Raw genomic sequence first — 14,583 nt, 5'->3', positions numbered from 1 at the left:
ATATATATATATATATATATATATATATATATATATATACATACATATATATGTATGTATAATATGCAGCTAAAAAAATCCTCATATAACTACCTAAAGAAAACAGAATTTGAATTCTAGTCTGTAACAAACATCACTCAGAAGAGGAACCAATATGCCCAAAACCCAGCAAACTCACCCCATCCCAGCATTCAGGCATGATTCCACAATAATTGATCTCTAAGGAAAAGCAAGAAGGTGCAAACAGGCTGATGAGCAAATTAGCCTCTCCTGTTCTAAAGAATAGCCACTCGAAAAATAAGATGATAGATGCTGCAAACTGCTGCAGTGTCTTTGTCTGATTGGGAGCTTCGTGAAACCAGACTTTTAAACGGATGCCCTCCCCCTCACTCTCATTCGCTTCACACTCTAAAGGCAACAACATCACGAGGGTTGTGTAGGCAGGAGCGGATTGGCTCAAGACTGTCTCTCCATCAAATGATTGGCTGGCAGTATTGGCATTGTTTTACATAGTATCCTTTCTCATCAGCACCACTGCCGCATATCAGTTTTAACACGATGGGTCGGTCCTGTTAAAATAGACACTATGATTCTTTGTTTTTAATTTCAAAGGCACTCTCCAAGTGCCCTTTTTATAGTGTAGATTTACCGTACCAATTTCTAGTTCTAGTGTGTACTTCCTCATACCAAGCCTTCCACTGATCCAACAATTTATTTTTCTCCATCTGGTTGAGGATGAATGGTGCAAAGTGACATCTATGTTTTAATAAGAATATAAAGAAGCATGCCTATTGGTGCAAAGGATTCCATGATGATTATGTCTCACCCACCCACTTTCCAAAGCACACAGATGCACCTGTCCTGTCAATTACAGACACCTGATCTGAAGCGTACCATCTTTTAGTGCAGACTTACTGTGGTCTAGATCAGTGTTTTCCATGCATTAAGTGCATATTCTACCGGGCTTGCGTCAGTTTTCCCCAGGTAATACGGTTTCCTACAACATTCCCAAAACATGAATGCTAGGCTGATTGGACACTGAAAAATGCGCCTAGGAATGAGTGCAAGTGGTTCTCCATCTCCTGGTGTCCTGCGATCGCCTGGCCACCGATTCAGTCTCCCCCCGCAACATTTGTGAGGATAAGCCGTTCAGAAAATGAATGAATGAATGAATACTATGATGGGAGAGTAGTTGTCATATTATGATTTTTATATCGTAATTTTACAATTTGAGTCCTGTACTATTAGAAGAATTAGGTCGTATATGGAACTACTAGAAGATATTAATCGAAACATCTTGCTTAATCTTAGGTTTTACATGAACTTGTGTTTAAAACAAACTACGTCAATTGATTTTTTTTCCACATTTTAAATAACAATTAACATTTACAGAAAAGTGTTAAAGTGTGCAAATCACTTTACACAATTTTTAATCAGACAAAATTATCATGTTCATGTGCCTGCTTTAAAGGTGAAATTTCTATTTTTTCATTGTAATTTTATGAAAACATTTTGTAGGTTATGCACATTTTCCAAATATTTATAATACTGTCGGTATTCCTTCAATTTTTTGCAATGGTGGAACGACTTTGGATACATGATTTTTGTTCATTGCTGATCTGGTTCCACACCTATTCAAAACCTTGCTTTAAAATAGAGAACTGTGCCATTACAAAAAGTAAATAGTGCATCTTTAGGATTCAACCTTTCAGTCTAATTGCACGTTAAAACCCATATTTGAAATCTCAGCGGATATAACAGGGAGATTGAAGCAAAAATATATTTTACAACAGATGGGAGCAACACAAAAGCTTAAAAGATCAAGACAACAATAGCAGCATACCTTCCAATTGCCAACTGGCATCAGCTGTTCACAGTTCTCCTGCAGAGAGAAAGAGAGAGAGTGAAAATTAGGAGGAAAGGAAGGGAAATACAAGCATAAATGGTAGTATGAAGTATTCCTTAAAATGGAAACTTTTTTTTAATCAATTACAATCAGTTTTGGCTCATCATCCCACAGTTATCCCAAACCACTAGCACACTTGACCATCGCTCATGGCAGTCTAGGGCAGCACAGTGCTTGGGAAACACTAATTTAGATGGTTGAACAGATACACTGTAGATAACAGAAATTTATTGTATCTTCTGAAATATGTCCTATATTAAAATGTGTCTTTTGCCCTTGTTTAGTCATGACTGAATTAGCTTCCTCATTTCCTCAGTTGAGCTCCGTTCATTAGCCAGATATGTCCTTTAATTTCTTTTACAGTTGTCCTTATGTTTTTGCCAGTTTATAAGAAAAGCTTACTGTATAAGGTTTTGGTACCCTTCTTATAAAGCATAAAGATGATTGTAAGTTATCCGTCTACACCAGGGGTGGACAAACTTTTCGGCCCGGGGGCCGCATTGACTTTAAAAATTTGACAGATGGGCCGGTTCAGCATAAGATATGATACATATAAAAAACTGCATCCGTTAACAGTACATATGAAACATTAACAGGAAAAAAAATATTAAAATATTAACATACTCATCACTCATCATTAAAGAAAAAAGTATACATTACAAAGTAAAGTAAAAAGGAATGTATTAAGAAATATTAAAATGTAATTTAAAAAAAGATAGAGGGGCTGTAAAACACCAAAAACAATTAAGACTGGACAGAGCTACTGCCACTGGCTTCCGCGTGACGGCGCCATCTTGGGTAAAAAAAAAACATTATTTGGACAATGTCGGCGGGCCGGATTAAAAGCCCCAGCGGGCTGAATGTGGCCCGCGGGCCGCAGTTTGCTCATGTCTGGTCTACACAAATTTGTAAATGACAGCCATTGCCTGTAATTCACCTGTGCCCGGAATATTCTGTAATAAAAGGTTGAAAGAAACTGTTTATCGTCTCTAGACTGCATTCAGATAACCAAGAATCTCATTACCAGAAATTAATCGAAGCCAGGAGGAAGAAAGAGCTCTCCAACACTTCAGAATAGCAAAAAAAACACAAAAAATGCCGCCAACATAGGTGAAAAATTGTCTAAATTGTCCCAGAATTGGGAATGATTTCCAGACATGTATTGCATTCACCTCATCTCATCTCATTTTCTTAACCGATTTATCCTCATTAGAGTCGCAGAGGTTGCTGGAGCCAATCCCAGCTGTCTCCAGGTCAGAGGCAGGTGACACCCTGAATTAGTGGCCAGCGGATCACAGGGCACAAGGAGCGAGACAACCATTCACACTCACACCCATACCTAGGGGGCCCGGAAATACATACAAACGCCACTCAGGTGGACATGATCTGTATTTGAACCCAGGACCTCAGAGCTGTGAGGCCGACGCTCTAACCACTCGCTTCACCGGGCCGCCCTGCATTCACCTTAAACATAAAAAAAGTCCTGGTCCCGGTTTTCAAATTAATTATTTTTTTTAGGTTATCTTATTTAATTACTGTATATTTTCACATATTGACTGCCTTAGGATATAAGTTGTACCCCTAAAATTGCCTTAGAATTTTATGATTTCTCTCGTATAAGACGCCCCGTGATTCATAATTTTCACCTCCATAGTCATACTTTTAATAGGGAGTACAAATGTGTTACTTTTATGGGGAAATCTTAAGGAAAATTATCGCAGCTGGGATTTCTGAGATATGATTATTGTAGAATCTTTTCTTTCTGTGTTCCAAAAAGGTGTTGCTTGCACGTGATCAAATAAAAAAAAAGAAAGTCATGTGAGCAGTGTTGTCTGTAGCAGTCTAGTTTTGTAATACCATCCCCTCTGTAAGTGTCTCTACGAGCGCTGGGCAGAGAGTTGCATTGTTTCGGGACTATATTACTTCTTGTGGGAAAGTGGTCGTACATTATCCTATTGTGATGACATTTGTGTGTATCATTTTTGGAATATTTTGAAGTGAAGACAAAAGCAAACAACCCTCAATGGTTCCCATTAAAAACTGCAGTTGAAAGTCAGGGTGGAGGAGGGGCAAATAGAGCCAACCCGGGAGAATAAAGGTATAAAAATTATAAAAGAGAATTAGAATTAAGTTTAGTGTAAGGTTAGATTCTATTTATTTTTGAGTGTGTCTGCATTATAATCCAAGTTCATTTAAATTTGTTTATGTTATGTTACAAGCGTGTTGCATTGCAAAAAGTCTCTCTCTCTGTTACGCTCTCTCCTTCGCAAAATATTTCTAACTGTAATACTATTTAACATCATAACGACTAGTTATTTGTTACTCTGTTAATAGATGCTGAATTAGAAAAAATAAAAATGTTCTTCCATTCCAATATCCTGTTTTTTTTTTTTTCAGAGAGTTGGAACAAATTAATTTGTTTTTAGTTCATTTCTATGGCAAACGTTGATTTGAGATGCGTGTAAATCGACATACGAGCTCAGTTCCATTGAGCTTGTATCTCAAGGTACCACTGTACGCAGGTATCAACGCTAATATTTTAATGATCGACCGCAAGACCTTCAATCAGCCTTAACAATTATTGGGATGTGCTGACATGGTAAACACTACAAACATATGTATTAAGGCTACTCGTGTCTGGCCAATCACAGCACGTTTAACCACCGGTAAAAGGTAAGATGGTGTTGCCCTGATCGAGCAATGGCAAGCATAAGTGAGTTTTTTAACATTTCATGCAAGATATTTGTTTTTCTTTTGTGAATTTCATTCAAAGACATCAAATTATTTTTTGTTATCATTTTATTTGTTTATTTTTTATCTATTTAGAAATAAATTAGCGTATTGGCCACATTGTATTGCCTTATGGCCTTTCGTCGGTGTCACCTTTTAGTTTCGTGAATGTGTAATTTGTGCGTACATAAGCCGTACTCATGATTCTGTCATCAGTTTTTTTTTTGTTACAAATACGGCTCATATGTGAAGAAATACGGTAATTTTTGCTTCTACGTATTTCAAATAAATTTATTTTCTAGTGTTGTTTTTTGAATTTTAAAATTAATTAAAAAAGCAACCCCAAAAATAACTTAATTTTTTTTAAGGTGAATGAAATACACTTCCGTATAGAGAAAAAAAAATCAACAACAACATAATAGTGTCAGAAGTGAAATAAATACATCTTTGTAACCGCAAAAGGACGAACGTGAAAATGTGACTGTAAACTTGTCAGTGTTAGAATGACACACAACTGAACCTAGGGAGTCTTTATTGAGACAGTATAAAAAATGAACGGCATAATTTTTTGGTCCAATGTTAGAAAAAATTGCCTGGGCTGCAGGTCACTGCCCCTCAATAAGGTAATTACAATATCTACTTGTAATGAAAATAGCACAAAAAATGCCACAAAGTTATAAATCATTTGCATCAACTGTTTTTTTTTATATATATATGCTGACCTCTGTCCTATGTGTTTTTCCAACTCAATATTGTGTATATTATTTTTGCGGTTTTGCTAGATCTGGTCTTTACCGGAAGGGTCCCACTTGTCTTCTGACGGGTCTGACGAAGCCAGTGTCGTGCGATGACATGCCAACGATGAGTGGAACGACTATGGGAAGGAGGATTGTTGAGGGCTTTAGGGCTGGAAGGGCAAGGTTGCCCTCCTGATGCCTCATCTCCTTTCTCCTGCTATGTTGTAATACATAACAAAAAACATTAAAATTTAAATTTTAAACTTCATGTCATAAAACATAATATGTATATTTAAGAATTACTACTTGATCGATGATTTGTGAACTGTTCTTAAACGATAAGGCAGGTTTAAGCTTTTATTTGTGTTAGCTACTATTCTGCTTAACAACAAAATGGGTCAGGCATTCATTGCACAGTGGATCAACAGGTTCTCAGTTCTCATCTCATTTTGCGAACCGCTTTATTCTCATTAGGGTCGTGGGGTGTGCTGGATCCTGTCCCAGCTGACTCCGGGCCAGAGGCGGGGGGGGGGGGGGGGGGGGGGGGGACCCTGATTCGGCGGCCGTACGATTGCGGGGAACAAGGAGACGGAAAACCATGCACGCTCACACCCATACCTAGGGGCAATTAAGAGTGTCCAATCAGCCTACCATGCATGTTTTTGGAATGTGGGAGTAAATAAGAGTACCCAGAAAAACCTCACACAAGACCAGAGAGTACATGCAAACTGCACACACGGGGACGCGATCTGTATATCAACCCTGGAAACCAGAGCTGTGAGGACGACGTGCTAACCACTCGGACCACCAGCCCACCCAGGCTCTCCGGTTACCCCTACTTTTACAATCCTAAAATTAATGTCATTAAGTGTGAGTCTCCACACCGAAATGAAATGAGTTCATTAATAGCAAATTGTGTTGTATGAGCAACCATTTCAGGAATTATCGCTAAGGAAAAGTGATACATGAAAGTGTTTGGTTCAACATATATTATCAGAGCTGCCTTACTTCCGTCGACCCCATTTTAGAAGTAACCTTATCCCATTTCCGGAGTTTATCCGGAGTGAATGCGATTCACGCAAAATTGATATGTGCTGAAGTCACACAAGACAAATCATTTGGATTTCCGGACTTTGCGGAGGTTGTCCGGAGTCCTGGGGTTTGCCTTGCATTTCGGGGTAAACTCCTGAAATTCCGGAGTAGTTGGCAACTCTGTATTGTGTACTGCAAGTCAAAGCAGCAAATATTTAATCCAGTGTCGTATTGTACATTGTACATTCCAACCAATGAACCGAAGAAAGTTGTTTCTTTGCAGCTTTACAAGAAAAATTAACAGTGAATTAAATTGTTTTACTGTATGCAAATCGCAAGACACAAGGAAACAAACAACCATTCACGCACACATTCATACCTAGGAGCCATTTAGAGTGTCCAATCAGCCTAGCATGCATGTTTTTGAAATGTGGGAGGAAACTGGAGTACCTGAAGGAAACCTACGCCGGGGAGAACATACAAACTTCACACAGGTGGACGTCACTTCGATTTGAACCGAGGACCCTAGAGCTGTGAGGGCGACATGCTAACCACTCGCGCCAGAAGAATGAAGAATACCAATTTCAAACAAAACTTTCTTTGTCTATTCATTTCCACTTCCTGTACCTTTAGTGTGTTTAAGTTTGTTGAGTGTTTTGTTTTCATATTATGTTTGTGCCTCTATGTATCTTGTCTTTGTAATTCCCAATTTAGTTCAACTTTCTTTGGTGTCTACCAATCGACTTCCTCTCATGTTGCCCACCCATTTCTCATCATCTCGTTACCCAGTGTATGTGTTCCTTGTCTTTGTTCGCACTTTGTCAGTGTCACTTGTGTTGCTTTGCCACTGTCTAAGTCTTGTTCCAAATTGATTGTAAATAGCATTTTGATAGCCAGTGTTTTTGTTCACCTCCTGGGCTTTTGCTTGCATTTGTTTTTTATTATTTTTATTTTTAACCTTGGTTAAACATTTTTGTGCCTACTGCCATCTGCATGCAGTGCCTTCCTGTTTCCCTGCGTTTAGGTCAGGGGCAGATAACCTATGGCCCGTTAGCCATAAGTGGCTCTTTTGATGGGTGCATATAGCTTTGAGCTAAAATATAAAAACCGGTGGTGAGAGAGCCGAGTCCCGAATACACTAATAAGAACGTCACTGTAGCATTGATTTCTTTTCATTTGTGTCTTCTGCATCCATCCTCTCATTGATACTCATTGAACTCATTAATATTCATTGATTAGGAACAGTGTAGAAAACATTGTCAAAAGATTTCAGATACTTTGTGTACTTTAAAAGTGGTAAAATACCAACAAAAAAAACATTTTCATGTATCGTGGCTTTTAAATTGTGAGTATACCTCTCAAGGAATAACATTTGAATACATAAATTGTTTATGGCTCTCTTTAAAAAGGTTCCCAACCCCTGGTTTAGGTCATTTCTTCGTTTTCCCCTGCTAGTCCACCACTCCTGAAAGATCTATCGCCATGTTCAGTTTATCACATTATTGTTCAAATTTTCTACTCTTGTTCTTGCAATATGCCTGTTAATTTTACTTGGAGTGTGTTGGGTCACACTTGTCCACCAATTAGTTGTCCTTCCTTTTGTGTCCACCCATATGTTTGGATGACAAGCTAAATGCCTGTCATCGCTGGTAAAGTAGTACTAGTAGTTGTTGCTGTTTGAGTTTGATTTATTGAATAAGGCACATCACATATAAATGAAAATATTCAAATTCATATTAATGAACATTTGTATGTAAATATCTAAAATTTTAGCCGAGGAATGTTCGGTTATTGCTCATGTGGAAAATAGCTCTGAAGTCCTACCGTAGCTGTTGAGTACGGGGATTAACAATCCCTAAAGCATGATTGATGATAATTGTGGTTTTATTTTGACTGTAGTTTAAGAGTTGGCCAGTAGAGAGCAGCCTTTGGACTATAGTAACACACTTGTTCCTGTTTTGTTTTTCATCACTCATTGTATTTGTTATTTTCTCATGATTTTGGTTTTCTACAAAGTATTTTATTTGCATTTGAGGATTCTTTGCTCCGTTATATTGCCAGCATTTGGGTTGTTGTCTAGATATGATTGTTCCAGCAAGTTTAGAAACAGTCCACTCAGCACAGATTTCAATTTACCACTGTGCTGGAACATTTTCATAATATTTTGAAATTGAAGTATTACCTTAGACGCTAACATTTGCTATCATTACAGTGACAAACAATGATAACACTGATTTGATTTGAACTATAACTGACCATATCTGAATCGATTCCTCTTGGTTCTGGGAGCAGTGGCTTTTCCTCAGGGAACTGTTGTTCCTTCATCCCCGCCATCCTGTGCAGTAACCTGAAATCATGAAAGCAGGCATCAACATACAAGTACACACACCCACACAAATATTTGCATGCTCAGAAAAAATATTTCCTTAAGACTGGATGATTCTGAACAAAAAATATATATATAGCTTTGGGGTGGTCAAGATGAGGTGAAAAATATTGATTCTGCCAAAAATGTAGAATAAAATAGTTTTTATTTAATGTTTTACACATTCTAGTGGCACATACTGGCTTGAAGACTAATTTGAAGGAGTACATTCAATGTTAAATTCAATGTGTGACCTGTCTTTGTGATTGCCCATTGAGTTCACCTGTCGGTTCCCCACCCATGGTGTATTTGTAAGTCCTTGTCGGACCGTCGCTTGTGTTCGTTCACATTTGCTCTCCCTATGTCCAGCGCTTCTTGGATTTTAGGTATGTTATTTGGTATTGGGTTCCAGGTACAATATGTGCGGCACGGACAGAGAAGGTGCTTTGGCTGAATGCACTCTTTTTGAAGGGATGGATATATCTGTGTGCATGTTAAAAGAAGAACACACAAAACAGCGTTGGAATGCTGTGTACTTTCCAGTCTAAGTATTACCACTGACACCACGGGGTCAGACACTTCATCAGTTGCTGGGAGTAACTGAAAGTGACATCTGGACTTTGTGCTTTAGACCTTCAGATAAAAACGCAGATTGTGCTGGAAGAGCTCCAGAGAGAAAAGGACAAATGAAGCTGGTATATCTACAAAGACTACGTAAACTGAAGAAACAAATACGTAAATCATGAGTAAAAAAGATCCTACATACATTTTTAAAAATACTTTTTATGAAGGCCATGGAAGCAGGAAGACTTAGACATTTTCAAAAATAACTGATTTTTTTTCTGTTTCATAGTGAATGAAAACAAACACAAAGGGAGAATATAAAATAAAATAAAGTATCACAAACTAAAACAAGATGATATAAAATCAAAATTAAATAGGGTAAAAACCACAACCCTCACAATTATCCAAATGTAATCATCCAATCAATGTGTGTCCATGAAGTTTTGCATGTATAGTTTTTGTGTAATTTAAAACTATTCTGTATATTTCTCTTCACTTCCTTGTTTTTATTAGCGTTTGAGAGAGTATTTCTAACTCCCTTTGTTTGACATTCAAACAGCTTAGTGACATTGTTTGGCGCATGACATTTTCAATTGACCTCTAGTACTTTGCTGGGCAACAGGCAGCTTGGAAAATGTGTGACGTGACCATGAAAATTCAATCCAGCACGACATTGTGTCTGCTACTAGACAAAAGCAGTCATGTCCACTCTGAAAATACTCTTCGTCTACTTCTATCTGCAGTGTATGTTGCATAATTTCTGATGTTATGTTTAATGCCGTTTCAATAATTATCCGGTTTGGAAGCAGGATGGCTATAATCTCTGCACAACTCGAGTTGATGACTGAGCAAAGCTGCCCCTGAAAAAGTCCAGCTCAAGTAGATAGTGATAGGGTGTATGATGCTGGGAGTGAAGCGGAATAACCAATTGCAGAGCTGCCAACTTCTCTGGAATTTCCAGAGTTCACTCTGGACAAATAACACAAACTCTGGGACTCCTGACAACAACCATAAACTCTGGAAATCCCAAAAATTGCCACTTAAGTTTTTTTTTTTTTTTAAGCAACCATTTCGGAAAAGAAACCAATTTCCAATTTAAATGCAATAACAATGTGCAATATCTTTTAATATCTTAGATTGTGCAGTATTTTAGAATTTACCTTGCCCGGACGTGACTTTTTATATTACTTATGTTTTTACTGAGAAACACGCACTTTGTGGAGTAGCACCACTAATTTCGTTATACGCAGCTGTTGTATAATGGTTATAAAGGCTTTTGATTTGATTTGATTTGAATTTGATTTGATTTGAAATCACCGGCACGCCATCTTCTATAAGGTCGTCTGGGGCTTGCATTTCCAAAAGAAATCCATCCTCACAGAGGCTAAGAATGACGGCCACCACCCGCTGCCCGCCATTTTTCTTTTTTGATGCTGCGTTGAGTGCCAGACCCCTGTCTTCCGCCATTTGGTGGCAAGTGGAAGACAGAGAATTGACTTCCGCTGCGAGGTTCATCGTGAATTTTGACATTTTCATGAACCAGCTTATACTTAATATAAAAAAAATATGCTGTACTATAGCGGTAAAGGTTATCAATAATCAATTGCAAAATGTTTGAAATTGTTACAACAATGCATCAAGAGGCTTAACTAATTGTAGCAAAATTTCCACCAAATTTTTCGGAGCCAGGAGACATTTTGGGACGTGATTATTCGATGTTTGACCCACACTGGCGTGGAAAATATAAGTTTAGCTTTATATTTATAGTGGTATATCTTGCAACACAGATGCCTTACTAGCAGAGGACCTAAACTGTTTCGTTGCCCGCTTTGAAACTGTCAAATCAGATTCAGTCTCAACACATCCACCACCTTGCAGCAGTACAATGAAGCTTCAGGAACATGAAATAAGATGGGTACTGCAGACTGTAGACATCAGAAAGGCTGCTGGCCTTGACGGAGTACATGGGAAGGTGCTCAAAGCCTGTGCTGACCAGCTGACTGGGGCTTTCACAAATATTTTCTATTGTTCCCTGCAACAATTCATCATCCCTTCAACCCCTCTTGCTTAAAATCTCTCACCATTATCCCTGTCCCTAAAAAGCCAACCATTGGCGGCCTGAATGATTACAGGCCTGTTGCACTTACGCCTTTGATCATGGAGTGCTCTGAAAAATTGGTCGCCCGCCACATCAGGGACACAATCCCTCCCTTAGTTGACCCTCACCAGTTTGCTCATAGAGCAAATGAGTCCACTGAGGATGCCATCACCGTAGCTGTACACACAGCACTGAGCCACCTGGAGCACCAGGGGAACTATGTGAGGATGCTTTTCGTTGACCATAGCTCAGCCTTCAACACTATGATACCAGACATTCTGGCTGACAAACTCTCCCACCTTGGACTATCTTCTTCCACCTGCCGCTAAATTAAGAAATTCGTAATCAACCGTCCACAATCTATCATACTTGGTCCACACCTCTCTTTTTCCATTACACTGAGCACTGGCTCCCCTCAAATGTGTGTACTGCATCCTCTCCTATACTCCCTGTACACATTCAACTATATCCCGACCTACCATTCTAACTCCATCATCAAATTTGCCGATGACACCACTGTGGTCGGACTCATCTCAGGGGTGATGAGTCTTCCTAGAGAGATGAGGTCAACAAACTATCTTCATTGTGTTTGGTGAACAACCACACACTAAACACCACGAAAACAAAAGAAATAATCCTAGACTTTCGCAAACGCAGCACAGATCTGGCCCTACTCCACATAAATGGAGTTTGCGTGGAGAGAGTCCAGTCCGTGAAATTCCTGGGGGTCCACGTCATGAACAAGCTCTTCTTGTCTACCAACACCACGGTAATGGTGAAGCGGGCCCAGAAGCGACTCCAATTCCTGTGAGTACTCAGAAAGAACAACTTGGACACTAAGACACTGGTAACCTTCTATAGAGCCACTGTGGAGAGCATCCTGGCATACTGCATTACAGTGTGGTACGCTGGAAGCACGGCAGCAGACAGAAAATCCATGCAGAGTGATCAACACCACCCAAAAGATCATCGACTACTCTCTGCTTTCACTGGATGACATTGCCAGCCCTCGTTACCTCAGCGAACATTGTCAGGGACCGTTACTACCCCGGTCACAACCTGTTCCAGCTGCTGCCCGCTGCCAGACGCTACGGGTCTCAAAAAACATGGAGAAATAGACTTAGGGAGAGTTTTTTCCCCTAGAGCATCAGGGCTCCGAACTTACACTAGCACGACACACGAGGTGTGCAATAACAATGTGTAATATTTTAGAATATTCTATTATCTTGCCCGGGGGTAACTTTTTTAAATTACTTATTTATATTTTTATTGGGAAACACGCACTTTTGTTAGACGCAGTTGTGTGTGTAATGACAATAAAGGCTTTTGACTTGAATTTGACTTGACTTGCAAGAAAGACATTATCCTGGGACTTTTAATGAATTTAGTGAATGTACAAATGTTACATAATTATGTGCATATGTAAATACTATAATGTATTCATATTGAAATAAAATGTATATATAATGTGTGAATACTTTAAGCACTTTCCTCACCTCTAACAATAGTTATCTGTTCAATCTAATTTTTTTTTTAAATGACACAGCTTTGTGGAGTCGAGGTTCACTCGCCTGACTTCAGCGAAGGCCGGCATGGGCTCGATTCCCACTGGTGGCGGTACAATTGGAAATGCTGTGACCGGACGATTGAGCCGAAAAACGTTTCGCCGATGGACGTTTCGCCAACGGACAGTTCGCCGAATGGACGTTTCGCCGACGGACGTTTTGCCAACGGATAGTTCGCCGAATGGATTTTTCGCCGTCGGACGTTTTGCCAACGGACAGTTTGCTGAATGGATGTTTCGCTGACGGCCATTTCGCCAACGGACAGTTCGCCGAATGGACGTTTCGCCAACGGTCGTTTTGCCAACCGACAGTTTGCGGAATGGACGTTTCGCCGAAACGGGATTTGCACACTCGCCACGGCACCGGATCGTGTGTGTGTTTTTCAACCTCGGCACAAAAACATTACAAAAGGAAACAACCACACTTTTATTTGTTTTATAAAATAATAAATTAAACACTTAAATTTTTGGGCGAAACGTGCGTTTGGCGAAACGTCCATTCGGCGAACTGTCCTTCGGCGAAACGTCCGTTGACAAAGCGTCTTCCGGAAAATCGTCAGAGAACCGCAAATGCGGATGATGGTTTGTCTCTCTGTATGCCCCACGGCTTACTGGCTACCAGCTGAGGGTGTAGTCTGCCTTTTGCGCAAAGTCAGCTGGGTTTGGGTCCAGTGACCCTTCTCAGGGTGCGCAGTATGAAAGATGAAGGAATTATAGAATGGGGAAAAAATGACGATGGAAGACATGTTCAGTACGATTACGGTGAAGTGAAGACGGTAAAGATGATGATTGAGTGCACAGGTTGTTGAGTAGATGAATTCCTGTTTCTTTTTTGTATAAAAATATGTTACAATGATATGGCACCATCAAAATGATGGCCAAATTTGATGGCTGTGACAATGTCATCAATTTCCAGGACCTATACAGCAAACTGCATGCCATATTGAAGCTATTTTGCAGATCCAATGTCTCCTGCGCTCCCCTGTGAGGTCCAGCCGTCTTGCCCGACTAGAGAGCTTTATTTTGGGATAAGGCCAAAGTTCTTCTATGCCGTTTACAACGCGTTTTTTTCTTAGCTTTTTTTCTTTTTTTTTTCGTCATTGTTTTCTTAAAGAAGAAAAAGACATCCTGCGCCCAAGCCGTTTTTGGCTAACGATTTTCAGAGAGAATTTGGAACATCTTAATAACATTTTGGGATTTTGAATACTTGGAAAAATACTGCCCTGCCTGCCCTTGACGAAGGATGACAATAACCCTTTTCCTTACTTTCAACTACCATTGCGGGATCCAATTACATGACTGTTAAGTAAACATTACATATTTAAATCGAAGGGGATAAAAAAAATACATTTGGGTTGATGATTTTATATTTAGTAAATTATTTTATTAAGATATTGATTAATTGAGATACTAAAAAGGTTTGTCTGGTTCAGTTGGTAAATCAATAGATGGAAACTGGGCTGCAGTATGTTAGGACAAAGTAGGAGCAACAATATTCAGCTATGTGTTTATAGGGACAGTTTCTGGGATTTACACGCCATAAACCTGGGTGTTCAAAATAATTAATTAGATTAACTACTGGAATTT

At 39.3% G+C, this 14,583-nt stretch overlaps 1 protein-coding gene across 5 annotated transcripts in view; it reads right to left on the bottom strand.

Moving 5' to 3' along the window:
- The window catches only part of ndrg4 (NDRG family member 4), a 43,863-nt gene that overhangs the window by 17,779 nt on the left and 11,501 nt on the right, over window positions 1-14,583 (bottom strand). For 2 of the 5 annotated variants that reach the window (XM_077736733.1, XM_077736751.1), the window contains exons 2-4: window positions 8,662-8,752; window positions 5,432-5,590; window positions 1,844-1,882 (exon numbers count right to left, since the gene is read on the bottom strand). In XM_077736733.1, coding sequence (XP_077592859.1) covers window positions 1,844-1,882; window positions 5,432-5,590; window positions 8,662-8,739 — 276 coding nt within the window. In that variant the 5' untranslated portion in view covers window positions 8,740-8,752. Of the gene's footprint in view, window positions 1-178; window positions 363-1,843; window positions 1,883-5,431; window positions 5,591-8,661; window positions 8,753-14,583 lie in introns of those variants that run through there. The other 3 variants (XM_077736769.1, XM_077736742.1, XM_077736759.1) reach the window with 3 other exon arrangements.

The sequence above is a fragment of the Stigmatopora nigra genome, chromosome 2 (assembly GCF_051989575.1).
Source record: "Stigmatopora nigra isolate UIUO_SnigA chromosome 2, RoL_Snig_1.1, whole genome shotgun sequence".
In the NCBI taxonomy this organism is placed as follows: domain Eukaryota; kingdom Metazoa; phylum Chordata; class Actinopteri; order Syngnathiformes; family Syngnathidae; genus Stigmatopora; species Stigmatopora nigra.
The sequence above is the reverse complement of the archived record's forward strand: the minus strand, read 5'-3'. Positions and strand labels throughout refer to the sequence as shown.